The sequence below is a fragment of the Apus apus genome, chromosome 6 (assembly GCF_020740795.1).
Source record: "Apus apus isolate bApuApu2 chromosome 6, bApuApu2.pri.cur, whole genome shotgun sequence".
NCBI classification, from domain to species: Eukaryota; Metazoa; Chordata; class Aves; order Apodiformes; family Apodidae; genus Apus; species Apus apus.
Genome location: NC_067287.1, coordinates 10,486,711 through 10,499,962, shown reverse-complemented (window position 1 = coordinate 10,499,962; position 13,252 = coordinate 10,486,711). Strand labels below are relative to the sequence as shown.

The window sequence follows — 13,252 nt, the reverse complement described above, 5'->3', positions numbered from 1 at the left end:
GCAGATGAGGCTGGGGGAGCAGGGTTTTTTTTGGGGAAAAAAAAACAACAACAAACAAAACCAAAGAAAATGTACGTTGTGGAGCAACAACACTGGGTTTTATCTGCCTCCCTTTCCAGGCAAAAGCTCAGCAGTCCCCTGCTTTTCCAGCTGGGTTCTGCTGGACCTCACAGCTCTGGTAAGGAGCCAAAGGTCTTGGTGAGATGCCTTGTGCTCCCAGCTGTCCTCCTGCAGGCACACGCGCCAGACATCTACTTGCACACCCCAAGAACACCCATGTCCCTCAGGCTCCCACCAGTTTCTAGTCTTTAACACCACCAGCACAGAGCAGGAGCTCCTTGTGGCACTCCCTGCCCTGGGTCAACACCAGGATATTAAATCAACATACTTTCTGCAGCAGCCACTGCGGCTCCAGCTCCTGTTTTTATAGACATGCTTTGCCTGATAAGACTCTATTAATAAATCAATCAGGCAGCACCACTGTTACTTGCAGGAGCAAGCCCCAGCATTTTTTGGGGGGGAGCTCAGCAAAGAAACAATGAACTCTACTCACAGCATCATATATGCACAATAGTTTTATTTTGGTTTTTTATATAAAAAAAAATCCTAAAGACTGCAGAACTCCTGTATCCTAATTCCTTACACAAATGCCTTTCAAAACCCTCCCTTTTTTAAGCTAATTCCCCCACCCCCACCCCCTCCAAACAACTTGCAATGGCATGGGTTCCCCTGGTTTTTGACCTAGTCACCCTGTCTAAAGGGATATGTCTAAAGCTGCAATATGGCACTTGGTTGACTTAGTTGGCAGGTTTAATATATCCTGAAAGCTGGGGTACAGAGTGGCACACAGCTAGGAGTCCAGCAGCACAGGTGGGGAGCCTGCCTTCGTGTCCGTGCCTCCAGAATGAACCAGACTTTTCTCTTTACTGTGCAAATAACAGGCTTTGGTCATCGACCAGTCCTGTCGTAAGGGATTCTTGCCCCTGAAGAGGATCCCATCTTCAAGTGGGGAAGCAGCACATACAGTCAAGCAATTGTCCACAGCAGTCCCAGGTGCCAAGACCCCATCAGTCAACTGTACCGTTGTAAGACTTGTTGAGCTTGTTGAACGTGAACTCTACGTTATGTGTGGAAATGGGCTTTCGGTAGAGAGGATTGGATGCCTTTGGAGAAATGGATGGACAAAAGAATAAAGGTAAGGAACAAAGTCCTCTGAAAGTCACGGTGAAAACGTGTATAATCCCCCCTTCCTGTGCCAACTAATTTGGAGATACCACTGCATTTGACTTTGACTGAAATTTGCATTCAGAGCCAAAAGCACTGTTGTTTGTCAACAGTTTGCCCACCAGACCCACCTTCTGGCCAGTCTGCAGGCACAGGTGATCCCTCAAATGCTGGGCAGCCCCACCTAAAGCCTCCCAGAAGGGCTCCCTTGTAGACCTGACCAACCTGGCTCCTGCCACAAGTCACAGCTTAGTCCCTGCTCCCCTACATCTCTCAGCCCTCCAGCACTGCTGGGAAATGCATGATGAAACCAAGCACTGGGTATAATTGTAACTTGCCAAAAAGGAAAGGGCAATGCCACATGCTGGACCCTGCATCCCTTCTGCCTGTCACCCTTCTCCATCGCTACGGAACTGTTTGCTGCCAGCACATCCTGGTAGCTCCCTCCCCACCACCCCCAAGCCAGCAGCACCCCTGCCCCATGCTCACCATTTCGTATCTGGCCCGGGAGCGTTCGCTCTGGAATCGGTCAAATTCCCGTCTGTCGTGAATGGTGACGAGCAGCTTCCAGAGCCCCAGCAGGATGATGCCAATCAGGACCACGCTGCCAATCACTGCCAGCACGATTGTCACAGCGCTGGGGGCTGAGCTGCATGCTGGTAACAAGGGGGAGAAGGTAATTAGCTCTGGTGTGAGTGTATCCTGGATCAGGATACCGGGATGTAATGACCTGGACTGCAGCCTCTGAGCAAGTGAACAGCACTAGCACCAGTGACTAAATTTTAAAAAGCAACAGGCCTCTCTGAAAACAAAGGGATTTAAAAAAAAATTAAATTCCTGGCTAGAGGCAAGTCAAAGGCACAGCTCTCATGGATGTCACCAGAGCCAGGATGTCACACAGTGCTTCAGGGGAAGACCAGTGCTGCAGTGTCACAATCCAACAGTGACATCTGGTTTTAATGCCAGTTGACATTGGACATGGACACAGGTGTTCACTAGGCACTTTAAATAAGTATATTAACTGTCCACTAATCAACTAGTCTTTCAATCAAGTGCAAGCTGCAGCACAAATAAAATAAACCATCCAGTATTTCAGTCTTTCCTATACTGGACTGTGCCTCAGAGGACCAGAGCAGATCACAAGAAGCTACTGTTGGGTGCTCACCAGCTTGTCCTGCAACACCACATGGGCTTTTCTTTGAGAAACTGCATTGCACAATTAAAATAACACTGGGAAGCACAACTGCAGCCTGGGGAGGGGAGTGGGAACACACAGCCGTTATGCTGCCTGGACCAAAACTGGCTATTTGGAAATGCAGAAATCCATAGGTAGTGGTGGGGTTTCGTAGCTTAACCAGCAGCACCAGGTCTCCCCTTTGGATTTTTTTGGCTCACAGTGGCTATATCACCACCTCAATGCATGGCATGTGTTTTGCAACATAGGGTTTAACTTCAGCCTCCTGAGCTGGCAGGGAGCCCTTCAGCTGCTTGCTAGCAATCCTGGTGGCTCAGATGCATGTTTCAGTCTCAGTCAGAGTCCTTTTTTACTGAGTTGGGAGCATCTGGAGCTGGGCTCCAGTACTGTAAACACATCATTATTTTTTTTTAAATCATCCAGGTTCATCTGCATGCACATATTTTCGTGCAGGCAGTGAAACTAGCCTTTCTGCCCCCAGCAGCCTGTCACTTCTCAGGAGGCAGCCTGTGCCACTAAGAGGAAGTGCAAGGGAAGGTCCACCTGGCTCCTTGAGGACAGTGAGGTTGGATTTCCCACTGGCGAGCTCCAAGTAGATGAACTTCATGACACAGTTGTTCACCGGGTAGGCACAGAGGATCGCATTTGGGTCATCTGTCTCTGGAATGAGATGCAGCCACAGTGTTTTATTTTGGATTTTTATATTTAAAAAAAAATAAATCCTAAAGACAGCAGAACTATTGTATCCGAATTTCTTACACAAATGCTTTCAACACCCTATTCTTACTAAGCTAATTCTTCCCAACAACTTCCAATGGTCAGGGTGCCCCTGATTTTTGACATGGTCCCCCTTTAAAACACAACATATCTAAAGCTGTAATATGGAGCTTGGTTGACTTAGTTGGCAGGCTTAATATTAGGAATTAACACAATTCTCCTCTGCAAGCTGAGCAGGGCTTCCCACTGGTGCCAGGGAACAGAAAAACAGGGAACAAGCCTGGAAAGCAGCATAGTTTGATCACAATTCATGTGATCCCTATCTCTCCCTTGTCTGTCTTTCCTTTCAATACCTTTGACCTGCTTTCAGTCGGAAGATTAATACCCTCCATTTCAACAGTTGAGAGCCCAGACGCAAATAACTCTCTGGTGAGTCCTGATGAGGCTCCTGGTGTGGACAAACCTCAGCTGCTCCTACCTTGGGAGACAGGAGAATCTTCTCTATGTACACAGTAGTATCTAAGGCTGGAGAAGTGCTGAGTGCTATAAAGCAAACTACTAATTACATTAATATTTATAAAACTTCCATGTTTCTAGACTAATGCCATTCTGAGCTGAGCAGAAAATCTTAGTTCCTCCAGGCCCAGCTGCTTTCAATCCCATCCTTGCACCATTATTCTGCTAAAAGAGGCAGTAACCAAAGGCTCGATAGTAATGATCTCTGTTGGTCTTCATTGGGTTTCAGAAATCAAACATCCACAGAGAGAGGCATGATGGCCCCATCAAGCTTTCAAGTCCACTGATGTGTGCTGTTGGCAGCTTCAGCTCGCTGGAACTGTGCTGCTCCTCTTGTGTTAGAGCTCCTCTCTGGAACCATCAGGAATGGAAATGTAATATTGCAGAAGTGAAGGCGATCCTGCAGAATCCAATGCAAGTCATACAAGCCTCCCAAAAGGCCTAGTTCTAGCTCATCAGTCCAATGATAGATGCCTCTACTCTATGAAGCTTTGAAGCACTGGCTGTTTCATACTCAGAGCCAAAGGCATGTGGGAACTCCCAGGGTGTCTTCATTGCAACTTGATATTTAAGAAGGTCCCATCCTCCACTGCCAGGACAACGCAGACCTATGTCTTCTGTCACAAATATCAGTGTTCAGCCTCTCAGCAGGGACTTTTAACATGTGCTACGTAACACAAAAACATTTGAACATCAGGATCTGGCTGAGTCTGCCTGTAACAAAGTCCATAGTCCCCAAGCACTTTCTCTAGGAATATTTTGCTTTACCTATTTCTCTAGTAGCCCAGATCTCCCAGCTGCAGGGTGCCTTGAGCTGCCAAGAGCTCAGCACCATCCACAATCTGACCGTAGAAGTTCAACAGGAGAATAAGCACAATTCTCCAGAATGTCTTAACATAGAAATTTGGCTGTATTTTTCACTGAAAGCCATGTGGGGGGTTGGCAAACTACAGCCCAGCCTCGCTCCCAGGGTGCAGTCAGCAAAAAAACTGGTTTTGGCATGGTGCAACACCCAGGCAGGAGAGTTGAACTTTAATCCACAGTATTTGTTGGCTCCTAAGAAATGAGGGCCAGCCAGGCACCAGGAAGGAGCTCTGTGTGTTTTGGAAGTGCCTTGTAACCTCCTGCAGTGTGCCGGTGTAGGTGCATTCCCTGGTAAACCGCAGGGAAGATGGATAGAATGAGCGCAAGACTCCCAAAAGGAAAGGTAGGAAACCCTGCTGGTCGTAACTTAAATGGTAGACACTGGATATAAGAGGAGACAATGAGATAATTATAATCTGCAGGCAGCTCAGGAGGAAAGGAAAGAAAGGGTGACCAAGCTAGAGCCCTTCTACCTCCATAAGCTATGAGAAGAGGAGGAAATATCAGATGTGGACAGTAATTAATTCCTGCTTGATCTCCATCCGTCCCTCCAAGAGGTATTGCTAAGACCAGAGTCAGGATTTAGATTAAAGCTGTCACAGTTTGGGTGCCCTCCTACTCCCCCAACTAGCAACCATGGATTCTTAAAATGGAGCTTGAAAAGAAGGAGAAAGTCATCTGCTGAAGCATGTGTGGAGTAACCTCTAGAAGAGGACATAAAGGGCAGGCAATGAGCAATCATTTCCACCGAAGCAAAGCTCGCTGTGTCCAAAACAGCTTTGCTTTCTCTTACAAGCTCACTTCACCCAAGTTAAATTCTCAGAAGACTAGAAAATGCTTTTTTTGAGTAATACTTTGTCCTGCACTCTCTCAGATTTCATCTCATCTTCTGGCTCATCCTACTCTCTTTGCTCCTTGCACAAGCAGTAGTAGTCCTCATGCATCTTGATTTTAAGACATTATTTAAAATCAAAGTTCCTTTTACTTCAATACAGATGACAGCCCAGAGAGAGGGTGACACATACTCCATATGCACAGATGCATACTACATACACATATACATTTCTGAATACCAGGTGTCCCCTGAGGCTTTCTTTACAGGTATGTGTCAGTCTGGTTAAGAGGAGTCCAGTGCTGCGGTCACTTGCTACCTACTTACCGAGAACATCCACGGTGGTGATGATCTCATCCTTGCAGTGCTTTTGGCAGGTTTGGTTATCAGCCAGTCTTCCTGAGTTAAACAGCTTGCATTCAATGCAGTCCCTGCAGAAAGACACACAGAGGGGAAGATTAAACACCCTTCAGAAATCATATCAATATAGAGGTGCCCCCTCAAAAAGGGATTCCTTGGGTGTTGGTTTGGAGGCTTCATGTCTGCACCAGGGCCAAGTTCAGGGATGGATTTATTCTAGGGGTGGACTCAATGAAGGTGCAAAACAGCTGTTAGGTCTGGGGACTGTTTGCCCATCAGCTACTGCAAATTCCATCCCGCCTGGGACCAAGGCAGACAGTATTGCTGCTTTGCGCCAGTCTGAGGTGGGTGCCCAGGGCACCTCTGTTACTGCGAGGCAGGAGTCATCCCATCATCCCCTCCTCTACATCTTGCAGCTCTCTGGGCCCACACACGTGCAGCTTAGGGTGCAGCAAAACTGGGGTTGTCTCCCTATCCTGCAGAGCAGGACAGCACTGGAAACAAACAGGGACATGAACCTCCATGAGGACTGCAATGCTTGTCGGTTCTCTACCTGGGATACTCCTGGGTTGCTTAGTGTGGGATTTGAGCAGCGACAAGCTTGCCTGGGGCCAGTCACCCCTGTTTGATGGAGCAGGAGTAATTCCTTAGCTGAAAAGTCTCCCAGGAACCAAAGAGCTGCCCTTCCCACCAGCAAGAAATCCCTCCTTACCCACCCTCACCCACAGGTACCTTTTAGTGCTGCAGACGCCTGGGCAGGTGGGACACTTCTCACAGGTCTCTCCAAAAGCCCCTGGCTCAGTGCACTGACACTTCCCACAGACACAGGTGCCTCTGCCGCTGCACATCTGCCCGTCGCTGGAAACACAGCTGTCTGTCTCAGTGGAGCAGTTGCAGTTGTCCCCGATGTAGCCGGCGTGGCACTTGCACTCCCCGCAGTGACACTCGCCGTGGCCTGAAGGTGAGAGCAGGGCAGGGATGTCAGCAGCATCCTGGACCACAGCTGCTCCTGTGCAGGAGGGACCAGCAGGAAAAGCTGCCTTACTTGGCAGAGTATCAAACAGATGGTGATGGGAAACACCTAGATATTAAATAATTACCTACTTTTAGCAGTAAAAAATACCCATTTGCAGCTCCTCCAGCTTTCTTCAATAGCGACTCAAGACCTCTCCTTTCCTAGGTGGGATGAGGTGGCCAGGACAGGGTGATAAACTGTCTTTGGGAGGTGCTAGCAGTGATGGTGACCACAGGGAGGAAGAAGAGGGCAGCTGCCTTCAAGAAGACACAGCCAGCAGCTGGAGGAGGTGACTTTTACCTCAAGGGGACCTGGGACCTCTGCTCAGCACAGCACTGTCATCCTTCTGTGGGTGGAGACTGCAAAATCAGTGGGTCCATGTGAGGAACAACCACTTACTATTGCAGAGCCCAAACAGGACTAGGTAGTAGAGACAGTATGCTCCAGCCAGGTTATTCTCTGATTATTCTCTTATTTTCAAACTGGTTATTCTCTTATTTTCCTTTCTCCTGATGAGGATTCCCAAGTATTCCCTTCTTTTCAGGATGCCCTTTTGCACCCTCCTCATTCACCCCCATTCAATATTTGACACCACCAAGCAAACATTAACACCTAAGAGCACAGAAAGGGAGCAGCAACTCTGTCATTCAGTCCCCAGCACTGCCCAAGCATCACTCAGCTTCCCTCCTGTGCCCTCCTGAAGGCTCTGGCCAAGCTGGGAAGGCTTGAGCAGTTTAGTACCATGATCTCCACTGTTACTGGAGCAGCAAAAATACTCAGGCTGATGAAAGGTCTTGCAGCAGCTTTCAAAATACTGCTTCTCAAACCAGATGTGTCCATCTCAGAGACATGGCACCGGGCAGACAAATACTTGGGGGTACCAGAGGATGTGGCAGAGTTGATGTGATCTGGCTGCTCACCATGTGAGCCAGTCAAGAGGCAGCCTAGCCAAACTGTGGCCAGTTTTCTGCTCAGTTTTGCCAGCACAGCCTCTGTGCCAGTAAATGGGGGGACCCAAGCCACACTTCCAGCCCAGCCTACTCCAGACCACAGCACTCAGCAAGAAGCTTTCTCCTCCGCCACGCTTCCCTGCCCACTGCAGACGCAGAGCTCTGGAGATGAGTATTACTGACAGGCACTCAAAATAGCATAAAAGAGGGGGCTCCTGCTAGGGCTTCTATGTTTACTGGGTTGGCTGCTGGTACATACAAATTAACCTCTTATTTCTGTGTCTATGTAGAGAAAAATTAAGATGGGAATGGAGCAGTTCTTCCTTGCTGGTTTTGAACCCAGGATTTAGCAGCAAAAAGCTTAGGAGGTCAACCATTTCATAAGGTCTTTCCTACCATGCTTTGCTAACTGTCCTAGTTAAGAAGTACTCCCAAAAACCTTAAAACACCTAAAAAAATTAATAGAACTAAAACAACAAGCACTGGCTCCTGTGTCCAAGCCAGACATCTGTGTCCCAGTCAGTACAATGAAGGTACAGCACAGCAGAAGTGAAGGAAGAAAACAATCCACTATCGGTTCTCCTGTAGCCAAGCATCCCCTTGCAGCTCTGGGGTTTAGTGACAGGCTGAGAAAGTCAACAGGCTCGAAGGCATTCAGTGATGGTAAGTGGAGTGGCTGGCTGCCCAGCATCTGGTTTCAGAAAGGCATCCATCAGCTCACTGGAAATACTGCTCAAATTCCTCCTTGGTTGGTCCCTAGGAGAAGGGATGCCTTTGAAGGCATAGTTTATAGAGCTGAAGGGTTTGTATACAAGGCTCATCAACAACCTAATTACAGCTAAGCTTTCCCACTGGAAACAGCCTTATGCACCTCAGACAAGATAAATTACATACACACTCCTTTCATCGGCACAAAGCCACTGATCTCCCTGTCTCTCTCATCACTCCAAGATTACTAGAGAGGCTGTGGATTGTCAGGCTCCATCCCTTGCCAAAAGTCATGGCAACACCTTCTGTTTTACAAGGCATCTCATATGTCCCAGCACATCCCAAGTTGCCCTCCTACAGCCTCTTTTGCACTCCCACCGTTTGCTTTGGATCCAGCCTGCAAACTCAAACACTGCTAGACACAGGAGGCTGTGTTTACAAGATCTCTAGAGGTGACCTCCTTCCCTGCCTACATCTGATGGAGATTAAAAATCCCTCCCTCTGCTTGCCTTCACAGAGACAGCCTTGCCCTTTCCCCACACACATCCTTACAGGCAGGTTTGGTCTGCCCCTTCCCTGTGAAGCTCCAGTTTAGAGCCTGTGGGACACAGCAATGTCCACCACTGCAGCTGCAGAGCAGGACCCCCTTCACCCTCCTTTCACAAGCAAACCAAAGGGGTTGGCTGGTTCCTACAATTAATTCAGGTAATCAGGCCCTTGCAGGCAGCAAGTTTGGTGCCTTCATGGCAGTGAACATGTCAAAATTAGCTATAAATAACATTTTTTTCTTAAATGGGCACTATTTGAAGGAATGCAAAGCAGCTGGCACTGGGAATCCATGTGTATGGTATTTAATCACATTGTAATTTGAGCTGTAAGAGCCAAGAGAAGCAAGTTGATGGTGTTCACATCACCACTTAGTCCAAACCTGGTGGGAGCTACTCTGATGCTCCTGGGCAGAGAGGGAGAGCCCCAGCATCATCAGCCTTAGCTCAGTGCCTCTTCGACACCACAGAGACCAGCACAAGATGTAAATCCATTGGAAATCCATCTCTGGAAGTTCTATTGCTCGTGAAATGGTTTAATTTTTAAAGCCGTTAGTAGAGGAGGCTAGAAAGCTCACACATCCCTTCCAGCCCCAGGCAAGTGGGGGATGGAGCCTGGAATGGCTGTTGCAGGGAAGGGAAACAGCCATTTCCAAATATTGCAGCCTATTAAAACACTGGGATTGGAAAACTTAAGAAACATCATCTTAAAGCAAACGGGTTTGTTTATTGAAGGGCATGAAGAAAAAGCCCTTCTGTATGAGGGTGACTAAGTGTGGTGAGTGAGCTTGAAATTTAAAAACATGTTGAAATGTGTTTTCTGCCTTGGCCACACTGGCTCCACATGCAAGAAGTCACTGGCTGAAGCTCATCACAGGGAATGTGCCAAGAGCGGGATTTTCCATGTTGACCTTTAACAGCAAAGATACTTCAGTCTTCAATGCCTGTAACATCTGGAAAGAGTGGCCACTCCTGCACGCACCATGAACTCTACTTCTGGTGCTCTCCATCCATCTCCCACACCGCCTGAAGACTGGAAAACAGTAGTGAGTGGGATACATTCCTTTCTCATCTGGGCATGACAAGATTTATCCCACTTCTCAGCATCCACCTGGAATGCCAGAGGTGGGAATCCACTTCATCCCCTTGCTCAGGACACAGCCCAGCAGGAGCACTGAGACAATGTGGCAGCAAGGCCACTGGTGATGGGACCCAGAGCTGAGGTTTGCAGCATAGCACTGGGATCTTGCAGTCAAATGGGCTGCATGTTTCCAGTCTCAGCTCTCCTGCAGTCACACACAGTGTTGATGTGGTTAAGCAGTTTCTGGGGCACATAACATCATGCCTGCGGGAAGACCTCCACCACTATGCCAATGATGAACCTAGTTTCACATTCCAGTTTCATTTCCAGTAAGAAAGGAGGAGGGTGTGTTGCAGGACACCTCTGCACCAGCAGAAGTCTCATGGTACAGGATATCACCCTGGATTTTAACCCCCTTGAACCCTTTGAGTTTGCATGTTCTCTATTAAAGCTAGTTTCTGAAGCCAAAAGTCATTAATTATGTTCTCCAAACATAACAAGAGATGTTTTCTTCTGTTCCCATCCTTGAAATGTGATGAGCTTAGATGTTTAAAAGATCCAGATCTAACTGGGAAATTAAATGTTGCCTCTGAATTTGATAACATACTTTCCAGCCAGCTCTTGGTTGTTGGGGGGCTAACACGAAACACATGTCAGGGAGGTTGCAGAAACATGCTGGGAGCAGAGGGTGTAGCAGAGGAAAGCAAGGTTTCTGGCAAGGGAGAGCAGTCCCCAGGCTAGGTTTAGACTAGTCTGAGCCCTGGTGGGATGGGAGCCATGGGGAGCACTGCTCCTTGGAGGCACCCTCTTCCCAAGAGGGTGACCAAGGAGGACCAAGACCTGCAGCTCAGCTGGTCCCTCCATCTCTCTCCCTGCCCTGAAATACATCCCCATGCCACTGCCATACCCAGGCTGGGCTGCACATCTCACTGTCACTCTGGCAGGTTTTGGCAGGATGTCCAACTGTCCTCATTTCACCCCAGCTGCCTCTGCCTCTCCCCCTCAGCAGCCGCAGACCAAGCCCCCTCTGCCTTCACCCTGGCACCTCACGGGCCCAACTTGGCAGCCCAACGCCAGCAGCTGCTCCTCTGCCACGTGCCAGGCTTCACCCCAGCTTCGCACTCATGGCTTGCAAGCAGGAACCAGGATAGCAGCTTTGGCCAGAAACTTCCAGCCTCTGACTCTGATTTCATCCCAGGCTTCCTGACAGCAGGCTGCAAAGCAGGGCCAGTGCTGGGTGGGACACACCCTCGGCCCTCTATGATAATTTTGTTTGCCTTTTAGGAATTGCACCAAGAAGCCTGAAACTCAGTGAGCTAAAAGATCTGTCGCTTGGTCTTTTAACAGAAAGTGAGTTTCTTCCCCCTGCTTCAGGGGACCACAACATTATGCAAAAATACCAGCTTTCTTTTGAGAGGGAGAAAAAAAATCATCCCAGCTTTTATAAATGGGGAGAAAGGGTTTAAAACAAGCCTTTCCAAAATACTTTTTTTTCCCCCCACCATCTAGAAAATTAAATTGATGTGCCTACCATATAAGAAAAACATAATCCTCATTATTTTTATGCCAGTTTCTTAGTTTCCAAGGGACTCGGGAGGAGAAAGGGAATTTTGTTCCCATTAAATCAAGACACTTATTTTTGTGCCTCCATGCTCAACTCCAGGCTTTGGGTAGGGACCTTCAACACGCTGTGCTTTTGTCAGTTTTGGTTACTTGAACAACTAGCTTGAAAGAAACCAAACACAAAAATCAATTAAGAGAAATAAGTTACAGCAAGTAATTTCCAGATTCCCCGGTGCCAACCGTCTAAGGAGCCCTGGTCGCTGTGCCCATCACCCAGAGAGCACCCAGGCAGAAGCTACATGTTGTTTGTGTTCCGTAGGGGTGGATGCACCAAAACCACCTGCTTATGAGAGAAGAAGTCAAACCCTACCAGCACGGGGCACTGCTTGATCATTGGGTTTGCAGCACATCATCCAATCTCCCAGTGAAAGCATCCAGTGTCCGCAGGAGGGGCTCCGGGAACGGCACGTCTTGAGCGGGAGGAAGAAGGGCAGTGGAAGAGGCTTTGAACACTTGGAAAATGTAGACCTTTCCATTTGGGAAAGCGGTATGGTAAGACAGAGTGCCTGCTCAGGCAAATAAATCGTTGATTTCCCCACTAATCTCTTTCCATGAGTCAAAGCAGCTGGCACTGCGGACGAAGAGGCCAGGCAAGGCGAGGCAGCCTGCCCATGGCACAGCTCCAGTTCATGGCTGTCCTGACACCAGATGGTCGGCACCAGCAGGAAGTCAGGAAGAGTCTGCGAAATTTTAAATAGCGGCAATGGGCTTAGGATCCATTCCCTGGGTCACACCAGCCTGGCAGGGGTAAAAAGGGGCAGCAGGCTGGCAAGAAGCATCCCCGGCTCCTGGAGCCTACAGAGCACAACCACTTCCTTGTGAAAAGGTTACAACATAAACAGAGACAGATGCCAAAGGGTCCGAGGTTTCTGTGTAAACCAAAAGGCATCCACTCTCCGCCTCCATTCACAGCAGAAGACAGCTTGCCCACACTCATTTATCCACAATGCAATACTGAAACAACAAAGCAGACGCTAAGAAGTTAGTAATAAGTAAATAGTGCTGTTCTGTATGTTATTTAAACCAGACACTGCTGCTATGAGCAGCTTCCCACTGCATTGATTTCAACAGATATTTTTATCTTGAAGCATATGGGTTTGGTCAAGAATCAACAAGGCTTTAAATAAGCCTTTATTGCGATACTAGCACTGGTTGAGCTCACCAAGCATCAAAAATAGCATCAGAGACACAGGGTAATTAAACCAAAGGTGAGGGGATACATTTGAGGTGCTAATTCATCCCTGGGTACCACAAGCCCCATTGCCAGCTCCACTTAACTGCCAGAATTCCCTGCATCGCAGCACTGCAATTATAAAAATAACCCCTCGGTCACCCAGTTTTTCACTCAATCAGGAATTTCTGGGTTAAATGAGAACTGGGCAGGGAAAACAGGGCTTTGGAAACTGCTGCCTCATGAAGGCAGCTGAAAGCAATCTGGGGGCAGGCGGATTTCCTGTGGCAGCCCTGGCCAGCCTTTCCTCATTTTACTTCGCTACAGAAGGGGAACTGAAATGCGATCATGAGATACGGATGATGATCCACCAAAGCCAAAATAGGCAGTGAAGATTCATTTCCTGAAGGAGATCTAAAGCTGCATTTCTTAAAATAAAGCCTTTTTTTTT

At 48.1% G+C, this 13,252-nt stretch overlaps 1 protein-coding gene across 1 annotated transcript in view; it reads right to left on the bottom strand.

Moving 5' to 3' along the window:
- Positions 1-557: 557 nt before the first annotated feature.
- ITGB5 (integrin subunit beta 5) overlaps positions 558-13,252 on the bottom strand; it is a 60,364-nt gene continuing 47,669 nt past the window's right edge. Inside the window, exons 11-15 of the mRNA XM_051623352.1 lie at positions 6,441-6,663; positions 5,676-5,779; positions 2,963-3,079; positions 1,714-1,880; positions 558-1,163 (exon numbers count right to left, since the gene is read on the bottom strand). Of these exons, the coding sequence (XP_051479312.1) occupies positions 1,068-1,163; positions 1,714-1,880; positions 2,963-3,079; positions 5,676-5,779; positions 6,441-6,663 (707 nt within the window). The 3' untranslated portion in view covers positions 558-1,067. The remainder of the gene's footprint in view (positions 1,164-1,713; positions 1,881-2,962; positions 3,080-5,675; positions 5,780-6,440; positions 6,664-13,252) is intronic.